The sequence below is a fragment of the Poecilia reticulata genome, chromosome 6 (assembly GCF_904066995.2).
Source record: "Poecilia reticulata chromosome 6, P_reticulata-male-v2, whole genome shotgun sequence".
Taxonomy (NCBI): Eukaryota; Metazoa; Chordata; class Actinopteri; order Cyprinodontiformes; family Poeciliidae; genus Poecilia; species Poecilia reticulata.
The window spans coordinates 30,851,802-30,872,409 of NC_088835.1; the positions used below are offsets into that span (position 1 = coordinate 30,851,802).

General features: G+C 40.4%; 1 protein-coding gene across 3 annotated transcripts in view; it reads right to left on the bottom strand.

The window, feature by feature from the left end:
- The window catches only part of tspan9a (tetraspanin 9a), a 220,932-nt gene that overhangs the window by 81,499 nt on the left and 118,825 nt on the right, over positions 1-20,608 (bottom strand). For 2 of the 3 annotated variants that reach the window (XM_081608386.1, XM_081608387.1), the window contains one exon: positions 17,274-17,353. In XM_081608386.1, the coding sequence (XP_081464512.1) occupies positions 17,274-17,336 (63 nt within the window). In that variant the 5' untranslated portion in view covers positions 17,337-17,353. Of the gene's footprint in view, positions 1-17,273; positions 18,300-20,608 lie in introns of those variants that run through there. The other variant, XM_008436527.3, reaches the window with a different exon arrangement.

The window sequence follows — 20,608 nt, forward strand, 5'->3', positions numbered from 1 at the left end:
TATTTGTATTTTTTTTATGTATTTCTATTGCATAATAATTGGCAAAGTGAAAAATTTGCTAAATGTGTTGATTTTTCTTCTGATTATTCATCAAAATAATTGAAATAATGATCAATTGCTAAAATAATCATTAGTTGTGGTCCTATTCTTCATACATTACTCCCCTAATTATTGTGTAAACCATAAAAAAATGATATAATCTTGTTTTGAAAAATGTATATTTTATTTGCTGAAATGTTGATTTTTTTATGCATCAACTCTCAGATGATACAGTATTTATTGACATATCCCTTCATGCTTTTATATGTAGTTGGGTAAAACATGTTTGACTCACATCTTCTGCGTATTTTAATAAATCTTCAGTTTTTAAATTTGCTGCTAGTGAACACTTGTTACATTTCTAATATAATCTAATTGGGGTAACCAGAATCAGCAGACCAGATCTAAACGCTTCATCTCTTGGTTTCCAGTCACTATTGGGTAAAAAGTGGAGGTCAGTTTATTAATTTAGTCCTGTGTGGTCAGAATAAACGATTATTATGTCACAGCCTAGAATAAAGTGGCCCTTAGTGAAGGCACCATGATCAGCATGCTGACTGTTGCATGGCAACAGACGTCTTAGTGGAGGTCACACCTTTTATTATTGGACGTTTCCTTTGCACTTAGATGTTAAAATAAGGAGACTTTTTGAGCCGCTGTCACACCAGTTAACAGTGGAGTCTCTGTTTAAGTTGGCAGCTTTAGTTGTAAAATAGAAAAAATGTAATAAAAATCTGTAGACATGGACTTGTTTACTGGGAGAAAATGAGAAATAAGTTAGGAACCACATTAAAAATGGATCAACCGAGAGAAGCTGCTACAACAACCTGACGATTTAAACGTATAAAACCAAACGGTCAAACCTGAAAACACGGCGAGGAAAGGAGCTACGTCTGAACGCCTCGAACCTGAACAGAGCCGGAAAAATGAACAAAAGGAAATCTTAGATCAAATTATCATGTCGGCAGCAGCAGAAAGTCTGTCAGTCACTGTTGGCTCTGCAGCACTAATCGGGATCTTGTATCAGAATGTAAAAGCAAACATGCAGCATTCAGAGGAAGTGGGGGTTTATGCTTTTCTGAACCAGGCTCCATGCTTTGTATGCTGGACGTCATCGGATGCATAACGCAGAACCACAAACATGTCTTGTCAGTAGAGCGCAGCTCCGCAGCTGCGGCGCCTTCATGCTCATCTTCTGCAAACACCAGGACAGACTCTCTGAGGACGCAGCAGCGAGTCTGAGTCGGACTCTGATATAATGAAAGCGCGGCTCCCTGTAGATGCGCCTCCTCCTCGCTCCGTGACCAGCGCCGATGCAGAGTGAGAAGTATATTGATGTTTTGTTTTTGCTTTCCTACCGGAGCTCATCTTCTGCAAACAAATGAGTCTGTGAGAGGCGTTACTCCTGTTTCACAGACGAAAATACAGAGATCAATGAGGATTTTCATGGCCAATAAAGCTGACCACCAAGAAGTTAATGTAAAAGAAACTCCAGGAGATCAGCTGCAGCCAATGATAACGTCTTACAGATGAAGAGCTGCAGGAGAAACATCCACAGAGAAAAGCTTTGTCTGATCTGTAAAATTAAAAGCGATTTGATAAGTTGCTTGTGGAAAGAGTTTTTTTTAATCCTTCCCTATGCAACAGCTGTTTACGGTCTTTTCCAAGGTAAACTGAACCATTAGAAAAGATTTACAGACAGTTTTAAAATTAAAATAGCGGCGCTTGAAGAAAAATCCCTTCATCTTTGCAACAAATCTCAAAAAGCAAAAACACGCTGCAGGAAAAGGCAAGACGGTCAATAAAAGATGAGCTGTGGAGGGAGGGGATTTTAAGAAAAAAAAAGTTCATTGCTGAAGCAGAATGAGATTTTCCTTTATGGGGACAATTATTAAACCCTTGATAACAAAGATGGAAGAGAGTGGAATGATGCTCGGCTCTTCAAATGGGAGATAAAAGCTGTGACTGTCATTGTTTTACAAATGAATGTTTCAAGAACACCGTGGCCTGCATTTCAGGTCAACGAGTCTTTGGTTTCACTGTCATATCCCAATTATTCAGCTCCGCTGGGGAACCGTCGCTTACAGGGCTGATGAACGAACCTCTGCAATAAAGTACAGACACAGAACCAAGTCATGCATACGTATTCAGCCCCTTTAAGCTAATACCCGCAAATAAAACCCAGTGCAGTTTGTAGCGTAATAGTTTCACTGGAGTTTAAATTCTCAGAAGTAGGGCTGGGCGATAAATCAATTTTATTGATTAATCAAATCTTCAGTTTTTGAAGATTTCAGTTTTGGAAAATCTGAATGTTTTTCACCAAAGCACTCCTTGAACCTCAGAGTGACGTTTGTGTTTTACAGCTTCTATTTATTTGGACTTTTAATTCACTTTAGTTAGCAACTAATAGATTAATAAATTAGTTGACAATTATTTCAAAAACTGATTGATCACAATTAATTTGATTAACTGTTTTATTCCTGAACAAAAACAGAAAAAGATCCTCTTTGATCAGTGCCTCTAAAACTAAAACTCAATGGTAACCTTTTGTTTTTTTTTTAAATAAAAAGTTTAAAAAGTGTAGGGGTTACAAAGTTTTGCAAAAACAAAAAACTGTACATGTGTGGTTTCTTTCTATCCCTGAAGAGAACGCCATTATTGCTGCTGCACTGTTTCACAGAAAAACTTCCCCTCCAACGGGAAATGTGGACGCAAATTACTTTAAGAAACTTCCTCTCTCTGCAGGGATCCAGGGCTTCGATTTTCATCTAATGAACAAATAGATGAAGCCCAACAGCAACACCAGGTTTTTCTAGCATTACAGAACGTTCTGGCCCATGCATTATGAGGAGTAATGCAGAACAAGAACCTAAACTCTGCTTTGCGTACTGAGCTCAGCTAATTAGGCTGGAGAGTTTGGAGCTGTCAAAAGGAAATCAGAGCTTATTTAGGCAGTTTAGCCCAACTGCTGTGGACAGCCTCTCTCTAGGAACACCTGCTCCAACTTTGTTCTTCAAAAGCATTTTATTTCTGTTTCCTTTGTCACTAAATAATGGGCATTTCAAAAACAGCAATTACTTTAAAAACACATATACGGCATAAAAGAGCCAACAGCATCCTGCAGCACGCCAGGGAAAGAGATGCAGAGGAGAAAGTCTGATGTTAAAAGAGTTTTTCTTTTTAAATTGAAAGAGTTTTGACTCTTTTCTAAGCGGAGCCACATGCTAACACCCTGCAGGTTTACAGATAAAGGGTTATGGAGGCTGTAGGGAGAAAAGTGGTGCTGCCCCACAGAAATGCTGCAGCAGCACAAACTACTAGAGGTAAAGCTACTGCAAACTTCCTAAGGTCATTATTAGCTGTAGACTAGAGAGGCTCACACTGAGCGTTGTTCACTGATTTAAAACCAATAAGAATCATTGATATACACTTGACTGGATATTGTTTGATCATCATGTGACACACATGGGTCATTACTACGAACTGGGTCTGGCATATCGGTGGTCGGGAAAATAACACAATCATGAAAAGAATCTGAAAAAGGACGCAATGTTTTGCTATTTTTTGTTAACACTACAAAGCCTAGATATGGTCAAAGGGAACATCATGTTTCACAGGTCATTGAGGTTTTAATTTGAAAAAGTCAGGAGTCGGTGAGTTATGCTAGCTTGACTTTGACAACCTTAACATTTAGCTGCAGTTTGGTGTTTCGGTTCAAAAAAACAAGGCAACCCACATAATCTGCTCTCTGCCAGGTGTTCAACTTAACTAGTTATTAATACTGCTAATTAATAATCGCTAAATAAACATCGAGTCAGAAATGGTCAAACTGTGACAATCTAAATGTTCTGTCAGAGCATAATAACAGTCATAATTAATATGTAACAAACATATTTTAATAATCAGTTGATGCATCTCGTCCATAAAAACAATGCCAATCGTTTCATAAAATGCAAATAAAACCTCGAAGAGTGAATATATATATATAATTTCATATCAAAAATAATACACCACTTTGTGTTGGTTAGCTAAAATGACAATATTATACAAAATACAAAAGTTTCACAGGTGTGAATATTTTTTAGGAAACTGTAAAACTGTCTTCACCCGTTTTTTTATTTTTTATGACAAACTATTAAGAACATCAAAGTTAGCATGCTGCCACAGAGAACCGAATGTTCAGGAAACCAGATGACAAAGATTATTTCATTAACTTGATCTACAAATTGTTGAGACAGTAACCCAAAGGCTCCAACATGAAACATTTGTAAAGGATCCAATTTTAAATTCTTGACCAACGGCAAAAAGGATTCACTAAAGAGTGAAACGAGCCTGCTTCTCTCTTTACTTTGGTGCGTGTGTGAATGATCCTCTGAGGCTAAATGCTGTGTGCACTCCAGTATAGTAACACTGGGAATTATCTCAATCTAACATATGCCAGAAATCCTGCCCGTAACATTGTGCAAAACTGCACGCTTATTAAAAAATGTCTCTAAAACAGAAAAGATGAGAGTGCAGAGATGCTGTAATCCTCTTGTGGAAACCTAATAGAAAAATCCCATCATAAATCTCATGAATACTGATTGATTAACCTGAAAATTAACGTCAACTTTCTGAAATAGATCAATTCAGATGAGGGAAAGAGAGATGTCATGTTGTGAAGACCAGGAGCGAGACCTGAGAGTGGCGGTGAGTCACCGCTCAGGGAGCTGTCACCAAGCATCAGTGTATTCACCTCTCCTGCTGCGGGGAAGAGGTCCCCGCGCCGCATCCCCGCTTCATGCTTCGCTTCTCCCAGACCAAGAAAAGGACAGCGCTCCATGTTCTGCCAGCCTGTCCTCTCAGAAGGGGACTCAGAGGAAAATATGGCCAACTCCATCTGTGCTGCTTTGCATATGAACCGTGTTTAAGGTGGAGAGTGCAACGCGGTGGAGATCTAAACCATGATGGGTTTGAAACAGAAGGGGCATTAATGGGCTGACCCCAAACATGGCGGCCGGCGTTTCATTCGCTGAGATGATGACTGGATGGAGAGCGGTGATGACAACACACACACACACACACAGGTCTGTTAATAATTACTCTAATTCAGTATGATGAATTAGACCATTCACTGAATGCTTTGATGACCCCATAATAAACTTCTCAGCTCAGACTCAGTCTGCCCACTCCAGCCTCCACCCGGACTCCATCTTTTTGTTCCAAGGACCCCATTACTGAGCTTTAACAGAAGAAAATGGGAGATTTGAGCAGAAATAATAACTGCTGATAAGTAATGCAAATGACACAGAGAGTAAAGGGGCTTTTGCACCATTTTCTCACTTTATTTGGTGCTAAATTCCTACTTTCCACATTAGCAAAAGTATAAAAATGGAAATATATAAATAATTGAATGAATGTATTAATATAAATTTTTGTGCACTTTAAGATTTCCAGAAATTTATTTTTCTGAATAAATTAAAGCAAAAGTTTTAACTTGATTTTAAGATGGTGTGCTCGCATGCTAGCAGCTAATGCATATAAAATGAACCGGACGGGGCAAAGGTTAATCAATGTGTTTTTCAGGGCAAATCCTTTGTGCTTGCCACATTATTTAAATAAATCACATTTAGGAGATGGGAATTTATGCAAATCACATGACCAACCTAAAAACTGCTCAACATGAAGAGCCTTAAAACACATTTACACAGATTAACACCTCAAGTATCACTGAGTAGCTGCAACATAGCCATCAGTTTCAGCACATCACACACAGACATAACATATATCTATTTAAACTAGAGATGTGCCGATCAGGTTTTTTCCTGCCGATGCCAATACCGATCACATAATTATTATTATTATATTTTTTTTATCATAAGCACTACCGGTTACATTATGTGGGAAAAGGAACCATGAATTCACCTTAATTTAGACAAAAACTTGTTTTTAATAACCTTTTCCAAGAACTAAACAAAACAGGCATTGTGCAAATTGTCCTGCTATCGGTAATACTATCTTTAACAGACTGATAACATATAAAGGCTCTGAAATGGCTAAATAATGCAAAGAGCCAAAATAAAACCTCTCAACATTGCCAAAAAAATTCAAGTATAAAACTTAACATTCAAAGGCAAAAACAGGATCCATTACAATAAACAATCCAGAGTTACTGAATGAAAACTTCCTGTTAGCATGGCGGCTAGCTGATTACTGCTAGTTCTTTAATAGATCTTTCAAATTTTACTCTAAATAAAACATTCTAATATTTAAGCTTTTGATTGTATCCATTGTTTTAACAGACTACAAAACTGAAAACGTTGTAACGCTTCTTTACAGAAATGTCCAATCTACAATTAAAATGTCTCTTGTGTGTGAGACAAAAAGTGCAAAATACAGTAAATTCAAGGTGAATTCAGTTCTTTAGCTGCTTCTCAGCTAAAGCAACAGACGTACAATCCGTCGTCTAATTAGCATTAATTAGTCTCCAGAAATATGTCGTTTTCTATGCAATACTAATCAGAGGCTGCATAACGTAACTCTCTAGTTCACTCTCAATTCAATAAACTCTGCAACATTTAAATGATACCAACATATATGCATTAAAATAGATTTTTATCTGCATCTGACAGGAATGTTTCTTCTTCTTCTGTGTGCCTAACCTTCTCTGTGCCACCATAGACAGCGCCCCCAGCGGTAGTATGTGGAATCGCACAAAATAACTGAAATAACACTAAAGAACTTAATACAATAAGAACTTAAGAATAGAGAAAGGAAAAATAATGTTGAGATTTTTATTTTTATACTTAGTGTTTTCATTCCTTATAACAGCTTGTTGTCATCCCTCTACATAGCAAATCTTAAACATTTTCTGAGGCGACTGACTGCATATTTACTTACACTTTTAGGTTTGTAGAATATTCTGAAGACCTGTTATTTTTCACCCACTGCCTAATTGTGCACCCCTTTGTGTTGATCCATCACAGACTCAACAACATACACTAAAGTTTGTTGGCTTTCTGCAACAGAATGTGAAAAAATTCCAGATATGAGAATACGTTTGTACAATTTTTGACAACTCTACCAGAATGATCTGGATTACAGCTGTCAGATGGTTTCTAACACCGTGATCAGAGACATCCCTCTGTGTCCCAGATACTGGAGGCTGGATTTCCTTGTTTTTCTTTTAACACAACACTTCAGGCTATTGGGCTAATTTCTATTTCAGGACGCATAACGCCCTAGAAAAAAACAAAACAAAAAAACAAGCAGATACAGAAAATAAATTCTTTAACGTCATGAAATACAACTTGTAATTGAAAATGAATGTTAAATAAATAGTAAGAACTAATTGCCTTGGTTGTTTGATAAGATGCTGCAAAGCCAAAAAGGTTCAGCTGCTATACACAAGAAATAATGTCTATTACTGTTCCACCGCCTGTCAGTCAGTTATCTGTGGATCGCAGCAGTGAAGGAGCCTGACTACTGACTGCATCTCCCTCTTCAGGGAGAATATGGGAGCCAGTGGTGAGCACACCTCATGCACATCAAATAAGACTCAGGCTCAGATTGGATCAGACGTAACGAGAGCGCTGCAACAACTCGACTTAATGAAGATCTGGGTTTCACTTGGAAAACACACACAAAAAAAGCCATCTGCTTCAGAACACAACAAACAGCTCAATGCATCTGCTGACGCTTTGAATTCCTGCACCATATACTGCAAAAGAGGCTGCTCCATTAAAAAAATAACAATGAAGCTTTTTAAGACAATCCTCCACTCGGAAAGCTGCAATATGCTGACTTCATGATGCGGCTGTAATCTGTGACGGTTCGGCTTGATAAATCAATGCATGCAGTAAAGTTTAGGGCAAAAGCACGGCGTCCATTTGTCATCGCTAACAACGTGCAGCATAGGGCTTCCTGCTGGAGCCGTGTCCTGAGCTCATTATGATTCAGAGAGTGAATGCCTGAGTCCCTGACCCAAATTCAAAATGGCATGTTAAAATATACATATTCAAAGTCAATCTGTTCAGAGTTTGTTTCTCTGTTTTCCTCTGTTCCATCTGTTTGTCTGCATCTCTGCTGTCGCACACGGTTCCTGATCATCCCCGGCTCTTTAGAGATCGTTTAGAGATGAGGAGAAGCAGCCGGATGCCGTGTGGGATGCTTGAGTGGCTTTATGGTGGGAGAAGAAGTAGGCCCTACTGAATCAACTAAAGTAGCAGCCCTGGGAAAATTGCTCCTGCAGTCAGTTATTGACATTCCTCAGCCTACAGCTTATGATTCCAGGAGCATTTAGGTGAAGAACCAGAGCACTAAAGATCGTCTCTAATGGACTTTAAGCAGTTAAATAAGAATTGGAGTCAGCCAAAATAGAATGTCTTTACTGCTGCTTTAAATCGTACAAATGCTTCATACTGCAAATTGGAATCAGCATATTTAGAAATATACAAATAAAAAGAGAGATTATATTTTTCTCAATAAAGTTTTCCTGTTTAAGGTCAGACTAATTTTAAATTCAATTCAGAACTTTATTGATCCAAAGGGAAATTAAAGGCTTTTTTAGCTCATAATATCTTCACCTTCCTAAAATAATAAAATAATGGCCTAAGCTTATTTTTTTGCCAAAAGTGTTTTTGTTTTTTTGAAAGAAAAAAAAACACTTTTGGCAAAAATGATTATTTTACAAAGGCAAATATATCTAGTTTTGTAAGCTAGATAATAGCTAAATTTAATACCCTAAATGCCAGAATAATGAGTTATGGAACAAAAGCTTTTTTTTATTTTTTATCTCTGTTCAGTTTCAGAGGTTTAAACATCTTCTCAGTATTTATGACTTGGATTTCCTCCCAGAAGCTTTTCACAATAATTTTCTGAAATTTCTCCCTTCTAGCTGGTTGAAGCGGGTCAAGTTTGAGGGACACAGAACCAAAATGCTATAATGGCTGAACGTTTCCATGCTGATGTTAACTGAGGTTGAGATCTACGCCTAAATCAGAAGTTTATGATGCCGTCCATCTAGTCATTTTGGAAATAGAAACAATTCTGCTCGTCCTATCTGACCGAAAACAGAACAGAAAGGCTTCTTCTGATTTAATGTCAAGAGTAAAAATAGATTACACTTTGTTTTATACAGCATATGTAAATATGTGTACACATGAGCATACACACATTTCCCCTCTCCCTTTGAAGACATGTTTAATTTTATCCTCAGAAAATGAACAAAATCATTCTTCCAGCCGGCGTAATGAGATTTGAGATGAGGAACAACTGGGAAACACTGGCTTCATTGTAATTTGCCTTCAGCTGATGGAAAAGATGCTGACTTGTTGTTCCAGCGAGCTGCTGGAGCATTTACATTAACACTTTGCACGGATGCCTTAACCAGTGTTCCTGAAGCAGAGAAGGGTGATCACAGACACCACACTAGTTTACAGTCACTGCGGCAGAAAGAAGCTGAAAATTATTTTCATTTCCAACAACGCTCTCCTGATTGCAAACTGATCTGCTCCAATGTCCTGGATCAACTGTTTTCTGAGCCGGACATGAAAACACAAAGCGGATTTTTTTCTGCAGAAAAGGCTAAGAAAACACGATAACATATATAATAGATATGTCTGTTTCAGAATGGCAGCAGCCTGCGCTCTGATAATGAAGCTCAGTGTTTCTGCGCTGCTGCTAAGCCAAATATCCTCAATTCCACACTGCATTAAGAATCCAGCCTCTTTCCACCAAACTGAATTTCATTATAAAATATAACAGCATTTTTACCCAAGACGCAGGAAGAAATTGTTTGTTTTTGTTAACATGTTTTGTCTTCATAGCCATCAACATTTAATAAAGCCTCTCACTTATGAAATGTTCAAAAGCATTGCTTCTCAAATACAACAGATTGCACTGTGGAGCTAACAAGCAAAGGAAGATGAGAATTTGTTAACAGAAGTGATGACACTGAACCAAGAAAAACTGCTGCAATTCATTTACATCTACAGTCAGAAACTGGATGAGAAAATAGCACCAAACCAACCTGAACCATGTTCTAGTTACATGCATGAGAGTGTTTGCATTTCTAATTAGTAGCCTAGTAGCACCACAAGCTAACAGCAACAACACAGGCCTCAGAATTTTATCCAGTTAAACACTCGAACTTAATGAGACACAAACTGCCAGAAGTGCAAACAAACCATAAAAACCCTGCAGCTGCCTCTGTGTCTTCAGCGTCGAGCAGCCATATTGGATTCTGTGGTAGAGGTTGCTGAGTTAAGCTGAAGGAGGCTTTCCTGATTGTTTTTACAGTTTTACCACAGATCTAAATGATCCTTTACTGATATTCCTTTGTACCAGTTTAGTTTAATTAAACGTAATACAGTTGAGCCCCGGTATTTACAGGGTTAAGGACCATATCCGCCCAAAATGAGCTAAAACACTTGAGACTTCCTCTAAAACAGTTAAAGCTCCAAATATACCCTGATATGCATTAAAGTGGACTGGAAACCATAGAAATGGGGCAGAGCTAAAAAGCTAAAAACTGTTTGATAATTTTAAATGAGTATTGTTCATTAGCACATTTAATTCAACTAAATTTAACTAAAAATTGTCCTCTAACAATCTCCCATACCAACAACTTCAGACTGAAATTTTACTCATGTAAGCCTGCAGATAAGATTTAACAGGCAGCAGATTGATTTTGGAGTAATGCTCAAACAGCATAAAGTTGCAGTGTATGATATTTGTTTGCAAAAAAACAGTGAGAATGATGACTGCAATGTTTTTAATTACATTACTCAATCACTCCACCACAGCAGAAAATGATTAAATCACAGCTTTGAAACTTTGTATTTCTTCACCTTTTGTTGAGCGCGAGTCTGGAAATCAAACAGTATCCAACTGCTCTGAAGCTGAGCATGTTCACACTGTAATCAGAGCAGCGTTGAAAATCCTAATTCCCCTGCAAAAAGCACCACCTACCAGAGGCATCTGAGCGTAAAATGCACCGTCAATTCTCCTGCTCTATTACCTCGATCCCCAAGCGTGAACCACGGCGTCTCCAAACACCAACTGATCTGCGGCAAGAGCTAATGAGCTCAGAGGCGCTGCACAACACGGGCTGCAGATCGAAGCAGCCGGAGAGAAGACATGTAAATTAAGAGAATCTCCCACATGATCCAGTGGACAAAAGGAGGCATATGGAAATATTTGTCAAGCTGGTCAGACACTCGGAATCATAGCTCAGCAATTCAGAAGGAAAACTAATTACAACATTTTATTATAATACCAACAATCATGATGATGTTTTAGGAAACAGCTACTGGAAATGTTAAGGACCAGAATAAATATTAGGGCTTGAATTGCCTGAGTAGAACCACAGGCTGAAATGCATTGATGCAGGAATTCATCCAAAAGAGCCCAGACCAGCTGCTGATACTCTACTGTAGATAAATTATACATCCAAAAATGGATATCAGCCAAAATTGTAATCGACAGGTCAGGTCTTTGAAAGATTGGTAGCCAACTAGAAAACTGCAGTCAGTGCATCGTCAGTGTTGTGTAATGATCCAGTTTTCAGAAATAAAATGAATTTGATTTATCATTTACATTCAAAATATGTGTAATAATAAATATGAATCAGTCACTCATGAGATCTACAGCTTTGTCATAGTTTAACTTATCCAGCAGAAGTGAAGCTGAGTCGACAGTTATTGATTCAAACTGACTGCATATCTGCTAAAAGCTCTTTAGCTGGAGCTACTTTCATCATGATTCTGACTGCACTGATTTACCTGTATCAAGTTTCACCTGGCAGTGAGTGATTCAGCTCAGGTGTTGTTGTTTCTTAAAAAACCCAAGAAAAAAACCTTTTGCACCCAGAACACACCAGTGAGCCATTAAAGTTGACTGAAATGTTTGCGGAGAGTGAAAAACAACCAAATTGCTTCAGCCTGAAACCCGGGGGTGTTCCAGCCTGACAGGGAAGCAGAGGAGCAGCCTGCGTGAAACTTTCATGGACTTTCACAAAACCACACACAGACCTTCACACACTCACCCCAACCTCACTAAAACCACCTTAATTCTGTGAATATCCCTCTGTCACATCAAAGCACACATGCATTTGACATTTTAGAGTCAAATTCAGTGTTTGAATCGATAGGAAAAATAAATTGTGAGAGCCTTGGACTAAATCCTGCAGCAATCCCTTAAGTAAGCACAGGAATTCATGAATGCTAAACACATCTGCTTTTTCCTGCTGCAACAAAGGAGATGCTTTGATTGTACCCCTCTTGTATTACTAGGACAAGATTGCTGAACCGACACTTTCCTTTTAAATATGAATATCAAGTGAGCTTCTGATATGGCAGGATAATGGCACAGCTGGGGCAGAGCCATTAGCCTGCTGCACAACTAATCTCCAACAAAGAAAAAGAGTTTCTGGGTGATTTTATGAGACACTCGGTAGCAACATTTTTAAGCACAGTTTTTAAGCCCTCTTTAATTTTTAAAAAAGCCAAAGCAAAAGATAAATACTTGTAAAAACATTGTTATTTCACAGTAAACTGAACTCTGAATCGGGGAGCTCAGAATGAAAGCTGTACTGAGAAAGCACTACACAATAGGAAAATGAAATCCTTGCTCCCAGCAAGAACACCAGCGCTGAGATGCTCCCAAGGCTAACAGCAGCAGGACTGAACATCAATGGCCCTATCAGGCGGCTCCAACAGACACTATTAACACACGCACAGCAGGTCTTCGTCCCCACTCAACCACATTATTTGTCACACTACAAAGGCATTTTGCTTTGATGATGTAGGCTTTAGCATTGAGCTGTCCTAAGGAGTCGTGCTCTCAATCCCCAGCCGCACATCCAAGTAGCGCTCTAATCTGGCCCAAACTACCCCCTGCAGCTCAGACTCTCCTAATCCCTCATAAGAAAGAGGAGCCAGATGGTCACGGACAACTGCTGCTGGGGCTGAAGATCAGCACATGTACAGCAATGCCTCGAGTGCTTGCTACTGTTTACCTCTAGGTTATTAGCGTAAGCAACTGTAGATGTGTGGGTGGTAAACATGCTGTGTGCCCGGCGAGCGTGCTTGTCCACGTGTGCACCGTCAGTGTCTGGTTACCGCTGTGGATCGTTCCCTCGTCCGTCTCCGACCTCCACATGAGACGACAGAACGCTAAGAGGAACAGCTCTACCAGCTTCAATCACCTTGTGATTTCTGAAGTGCCGAAGGTAGAACAGCGCGGTCCCAGGAGTGTCAAGATACAACATACCTCCTCCTCCTCCCTTCGTCCGAGGCGACCTATCATGACCCCCGACTGTGGAGTGATCTCATTACTCAAAGCTCCACTAACCCGCACGCTGACCCCAAAGTTTGAATTTTTAGAAGTCCGTAAGCAGCTACAGATAATTGTGTTGATGGCGAGACACCGTATTATTTGGTGCTGGTTAAAGCCATCAGTGTAACGACCAACCAATCAGAGAGGACGCTTCTGGAGTAAATGTAGGCCTGGTCAATAAATCAATAACAATATATATCACAATAGACATGTGATCAATATCAATAGATAATACGTCCAATAGAATATTCAATAATTTCACTGAACTCTGAATCAGAACTGCACAGCATTCTGGGGGATGCAGGCAGAGGAAATGCTTTAGTCGCTCAATCTCTCACGGCTAGCTAGGCACAGGTGGCACCGACTCACTCACCTTTGGTTACCTAGCAACAACTTGCTGAGTAACTGGCGCAGCAGCAGCTTCATGTTCTGCCTCCGTGCCTCATAACTGCTTAAAAATAAAAAACGACACGGAGAGAACAGAGAAAATGAGCAGAACAGCTCAAGATGTCACCAATTTGGCTGTTTTTCACATATTTACAACAAAAAATTAATCAATAATTATCAATATCGACTGATATGAAACGCTTGTATTGAGACACATTTTTCAGCCATGTCACCCAGATCAAAGTAAACAAACATAAGAATCTTTCTGAAGACCATCAAGCTAAATGAAAACTGGAACGCACCGGCCATGATGTCTGAAGTCTGTCCTGCCTGTTATTAGCGGTGCTAAAAATCATTAAGCACAAACCGAGTCTGGAAAGAGTTTAAGTAAAAGCCTCCCCACAGATTTCAAGAGACCGGCTCTTAAGGAAAAGTGAATCTCTCAATGTCAGTTTAATGGCTGGAAAAAGATAAAGTTGTCTTTGCTAATCCACATCGAGTCGTGCCTGCAGTTATGTGGCTACACAGCGTCTTTACATTCCCTTTTCGTCCTGATGCCAGCGTACACTAATGTTGCTCCTAACTTGGTCTTTCTTCTTTGTCCAGGCAGGTTTTCAGTGCCAACACCATCTGTGTTTGTCTGTGTCTCTTTCCTGTCCTCTTAACCTCCAGACGGCCGAGGCAGATGGCAGCTACTGAGCCGGGCTCTACTGGAGGTTTCTGTCTGTTAAAAGGTAGATTTCCTCTCTGCTGTCCCCCTGCACCAAACATCTGAATGTTAGTTATGCTGTCAGCATGAGATACTTGACTCTAAATACTTTACAAACACTTTGTGAGCTTAAATAAGATATTTGATAAAAGTAAGAAGATTTTGATTTAAGTTTTCAGTAAAGAAACTCACCTAATAACTCTTAATTGATCAAATTAACAGCCTAAAAATCTCATCTGTAAAGCAAACAGTGGCCATCTTGAGACCAAAGCACTCGACTGGAACCTATTGAGATGAGAAAGATGGTAGGTCAATATCTGCAATGAAGAATCTATCATAAACTGGAGTTTTATGACCTTCTCAGCCATTTAAACAAACACTGACGCCGTTTCAAGCACTGAAGAGCCTCTGAGTCATTTTTACATCACTCTTGATTCTTCTGTGGACGGGATCACAATATGAAAAGTAGACGTCCTCCTTATGAGCCCAATATGATTATATTTCATATTCATTGGAATTTTTATTGCTCTTAAAGAACACAATTTGAACAGAAATATTTCAGATTGTTAAGTGGTTTCTTCTTAACACAGAAAGAGGATATATTGTGCACTTCTGCTTCAAAGATCACTTCAGTGAGGAATGTGGGTGAGCTATGGAGGGAAATCAGATTTTTCAGTTTCTCCACCATCCAGGATTATGAAACAACGGGAACCTTTGACTGAAGGAAAATGAGACAGAGTGAGGGAGATCCAATCATGCCACAGTTTGACCAGCAGGTTGAGCAGGGAGTCAACAGCCAGACCATGAGAGCAGCTGGGATGTTTTACAAGACAGGATTTTTTGTTGTTGTTTGAGCCAAATGAAGCAGAAAATGAAGCAGATATTTGTTGTTGCACCTAACTGCAAACCTACTTACAAACTGCAGTGCAGATAAACCATCATTTGTAAAATGAGTGATTCTGACGGAGGAGATAAATATGATTTATGGTCATAATGTGGCTCCTTAATTCAAAACCTTCTGGTGACAAGTATTTGGAGAAATGGGATGGCTGCTGGCTGTGGGCATAATGCTGGTCAGAACTGGAGCACCACAGTATATTTGTTACAGTGCTGTCAGATTGTTACAGCCTGGTCATTCCCTTCCTGAGCTCGATTCTCATCTCCCTTCAGTCCTCCGTCTGGGATTTCCTCCACCGAGTTCGATTTCTCTGGTAGAATTTCGACCAGGCCAATCAGCAAACAGTAGAAGTTGTGAATGATGACGTTGATTTTCTGCAATGTCTTAGAGTTGTACTGTGCCTTTGGTTGTAGAGGAAGTGACCAAAGCCGTTCCGTCTGTGTTGGCCACGCCTCCAATGTTGAATTAACATCAACAGCTGCCAAGTTCAGATCGGCACGTCTCTCTTTACAGTAGGGGATGGTTGTTTACAGTGCAGGCAATTTCCAAAAACTTGAACTGGAGCATTACCTTTGAGTTAGCAATTTTGATAGCAACTGTCAACTCCTGCAGCAAGCAATGATTTTTCAATAGATGAGAGTCCAGACCCTCCTTACAAAGCAAAGAGTAGAACAAGAGGACAATTTTTAACAAGTCTAACAATGTTTTAAAGTGCAATTTATCTCCCAAAGGATTAATAACCTCTGTAATCCCTCTGTAAGGTGCTGGTTCACTAGGTCTCCCAGTCACTGATCTCAGACAACATTTCTCCAGATTTTTTCCTACTCATAATAAAAAATATTGTCAAATTCTCAAATTTAAGCTGAATACTTTGGTTCTATTGTGTTATGAGTTCAAACTTTTAAACTTTTGATTTTGCAAATTTCTAAATTTCATTAATGGTAATAATGGACATAACTATCATGAGCTACGAGCTAAAGACAGGTGAAAAGGAAAGATCTATACTGACAGTCATTTTGTGTGTGTGTGTGTGTGTGTGTGTGTGTGTGCGTGTGTGTGTGTGTGTGTGTGTGTGTGCGTGTGTGTGTGTGTGTGTGTGTCAGACTGGGCAGTCCACAGGCTCATGCCACCCTGCGCCCCAGTTACCAGGACTCCCAGCTCAGCGATACGGCCGCATGGCTGGATTGACTCCTTCATGTTGGGATGTTTTTTAATGCTTCACACTTCACTGCATCCACACAAAAGACTTACCCTCATAACCTATAAGCCTTATAATCTATCCTGTAATCACTGAAGGGATGCCCATTTTCATGATAAATGCCCATGCATGGCTGCCCACGGCTCAGCCTGCCGCATCCTGACTGGAATCTATGGGTGAGTAAACCGGGCGCGCTCAGATTTATTACAGTCATTACTGTAAACGCAACAGTCAGAAGGAAAATCAGATACTGCGTTGTAATCATTACACTTTCAGGGTTTTATTACAATTCTCAGTTTCATCTGAGTGTATTTACAGCTGACAATAAAAAAAGAAACAGATTCAATAACATGAAACTACAGCTGAGGAACTTCGCTATATGTTAGCTCTGAATCCCATCTGAAGTAGTGACCCAGATCAGCCCCCATCAGCACCACAGAACACAAAAGAGGACCTGGTGTGTTGCCACTGACTCTGTCACTGCGTCCAGGAATAGCAGCTTGCACAGAATGGAACAAGCATAAACACCCTGATGTAATTAGAAACGTGTGATTTCCCCGACAGCCAGCGTTTTGTCATACAGTAATGTTTCCCCAGATTAATATTTCATTCACACGTTGAGTTTTCAGGTTTCCCTCCTGATCCAGATCCTCCACCCCCCATGAAGTGGATCGATACGAGCCAGCATGCCAAGACAAACATTAGGAAAATGATGAGCCACTTACCCAGAAGATGAGGTTGAAGATGAACATCAGATACTTCAAGCAGCACAAGCAGCCTCTCGCCATGTTGCACTTCTTGAACTCTAGAAGGAACACAAAGGATAGGTCCAGGTAAAAGACCACGTATTTGCTGCCTTTGGGTGAGCTGTACTTGTTGGTCTTGTCCGCGGCGCCGGTGTCGGCTGCCGCTCCGGCCGCCGCTCCGGCCGGCCCCTGCTGTGTGTTTTTGCGCGGCCCTGTGGAGCCGTAGAAAGCGCCGGCAGTGAAGCCGCGGCCGCCGAACGGCCGGCCAGACGTGGAGGCTTGAGGAAAATCAGAATCCCGGCTGTCAACTGACGGACTACGGTGAATGGCTGACTCCTCACTGCTGGACTTCTCCATGCTCTAGAGCGCCTGCTGCTGCTGATGCACAGTCTAACATAGTCCCAGAGATAAGACAGAACTACTTGCCCTTCAAATCTCCACTGCTTCACAGTTTAGAAGAAAATTAAAAAAGACAAAGGCACCCAACTACATCCACCTTCCTGTGGTCTCCTGCAGAAGTGAGTTGGATGGAGCAGCAGAGGCACTTTGGGGGCAGATTCACAGCAAGGGTCCTCTGCCTTCCTGTGATAATCCTGGAGTAAGCAGTGCAGCGGCTCCTGTTTGCCTTGTGACAGGCTGGATTCTGAGAAGTTGCAGCTCTTACTGCTGTAATATCACTCTCCTCCTGCTCTGCTCATTGATGTGCTTGGCTGCTCCACTGGGACTGAGACCCGAGTGAGTCTCAGCTGCTGACCGGGTAACTTTTCTCCTCCTCCTGCTCCTCTCCCTGCTGCCCTGCTCCGGCTCAGTCCTCCTCTCCTGTACATGTGCGGATGCGCTCTGCCTTCTCGCTCCCTGCCTGGTGAACCATTGTGCGCTCAGCGGCTCAGTCCTCCGCGCTGCCTGTGCTCTGCTGCCCCAGTAGCAGCGCTCTGGCTGATGTGCTATTATCGGCAGACGCGACTATCGGGCATTCCCTATCATCCACCAAGAGCTCTGCCCTCCTCCCCCAGGAGTCTCTCTCTCTCTCTCCCTCTCTCGCTCGGCCCCTCCCCACTGCAGAGCGGAGAACCAATGCAGCGGCTGCAGGAAGACCGGAGCTCCTCCTCTCCACTCCCAGTGTCTTTATTAAGCACATCTCTGCTCCTTTGACTATACATGTTCAACTATTTTCCTTCTATCAGGGGATTCGGGGGTCAGAGATGAGATCAGCAAAACGAAACAAACACTTGGCTGAAAAAGCAACAATATTTGTCCTGGAGATGATCAGAGTTTAGTCTGGGGGACGGAGGGTCAGGGGGCATCGGGTCATTTCATTCCCGACGCCCCCTGCAGATTCTGCAGAAGCGACTACGGTGTCTCACATTACACCAAAATTCTTTAAGTTGTTTTTTTAAGAAGTTTAATGCATCAACAATTTATAGTGATGAACTGATCCACTGTTTTCACTACAGATTAAAATATCTGAGGTTTAGTATTGGCCAATACTGATCCAATACAGAAAATCAGTGCTGAATTGACCGAACACATGTAAATGTACTGAATTACACATTTGATAACTCTGCACCAGTACAGCTCATTTAAATACATCAACATGTATATATACCTGGTCAACATGTAAAACAACACAAGTTTCATTTGTTCAGTCAGAGTAAAATATCCACAAAAACACTGACCTGTTTATTTATCACTGCCTTGTCCAAGAAACCAACGACTATTGTTATGTATGAATATCTTTGTCTGATCTGTCAAATAATAAAAAAGGCTGACTTCCTTTAACCTGAGTGAAAAGCCCGCTCTCCTAATTTTACCCGTAAACACCTCAGAACTTCTCTGGTTCTGCTGTTACTGGTGGATTTTACATTTCTGGACCTTCATGTTTGCTCCCAAGTTCTGAAATCTCATAAAATTGATCCCGTTTTGTGAGTTTCTGTTTCATCATGGCCTCGTTGGGAAACCTTTTGAGTTGCTGTCAGAAACAACATTTCAGCTTTAATTTAATTCTGTTTTTTATTAAATTCTCCTGTCATTCAGAGATATTCCTCATGGTCATATTTTGCATTTGTTGTACAACCAGCTCCTTCAGGAATGTCCTGTAGGTCCAAACACCAGCCTTCTACACTATTATTTACAATATTCTGGTTGTCTATTGATCATTATCTGTAATATGCAATAATTATTCACCAATCCAATATTATTATCTGTATAGATTCTAGAACAGGTATCGAAGATAATGTGTCCAATTAATGAGAGCAGATCTATTCTGTCTAATTCTACCCTTTCCTCAGCGACGTCATGCTTTATTATTTATTTTACATTATTTGTAGAATTCCTAATAATTACACTTTGAGTCATTTCCACTTCCTTTATTAAATATTACATTAGCTGTTATACTCTTAGTTACAATGGTTGAACAAATCAAAGTTGTTTTTATAGGTTTGATCAAGCTGGTGAAGCTATTAGTGTGTATAAATGAGCTGTGTTGGTGCAGAGTAAACATATAAATGTGTAATTAAATACATTTATGTCTGCGTTTAAAAAAAAAGAAATGTTTTAAATCAGTATCAGAGTCTATTGGACGATACTAAACCACAGATATCGGTATCAGATGTAAAAAAAGTGAATCGGTGCATCCTCAATTTGAGATCAACACATCTACATTACCTATGTTTCACCTTTTGAACTGAATTATGAAAATGCATCAATTTATGGATGATATTCCTGCACCTATATAACCACAGAGAATCATTTGCACTAATAAACTTTCAGAAAAGCTACTTTTTCTGAAACATGGGCACAGAAATCTGCATCTGCACTGATTAGCTGCATGCACTAAAAATCCCAGCAACACGCTGAGCTGAAGTCCAGACATGGAGAAAAGAGAAAACCTGACAGCAACCTGGATTAGGAATAAACTGTTAAATTAGCTTCAAATCTACAACATTCCTCCTGACATGCAGGCCGTCATTTCCTCCCCCAGCGTCCCTCCAGTCATTAGTTAACAGCATATTAACTCTCACTGACTTTCATTGCAAGACGCTGTACGGAAGCAGAACCTGGCGAAGCAGCAGCCATTGTTGGTGTTCATATGGTCTCCTTTCAGCTGAGCGGTGCCGACCCTGCCTGAAGGCAGAGAAGAAAAGCTTTAACCCAGCCTCCGAAAAGTAAATCCAGGAATATCCTGCTGACAGAGAGCAGCTCAGCAGGCCTGCTTGTTTTACCATTAGAGAGGGAAAAACTCCCTTTAGGACGCATGAATTATGGTTGATGACGCAACATCTGCTCTTCTCCACCACATCCTGTCTCAATGTCGA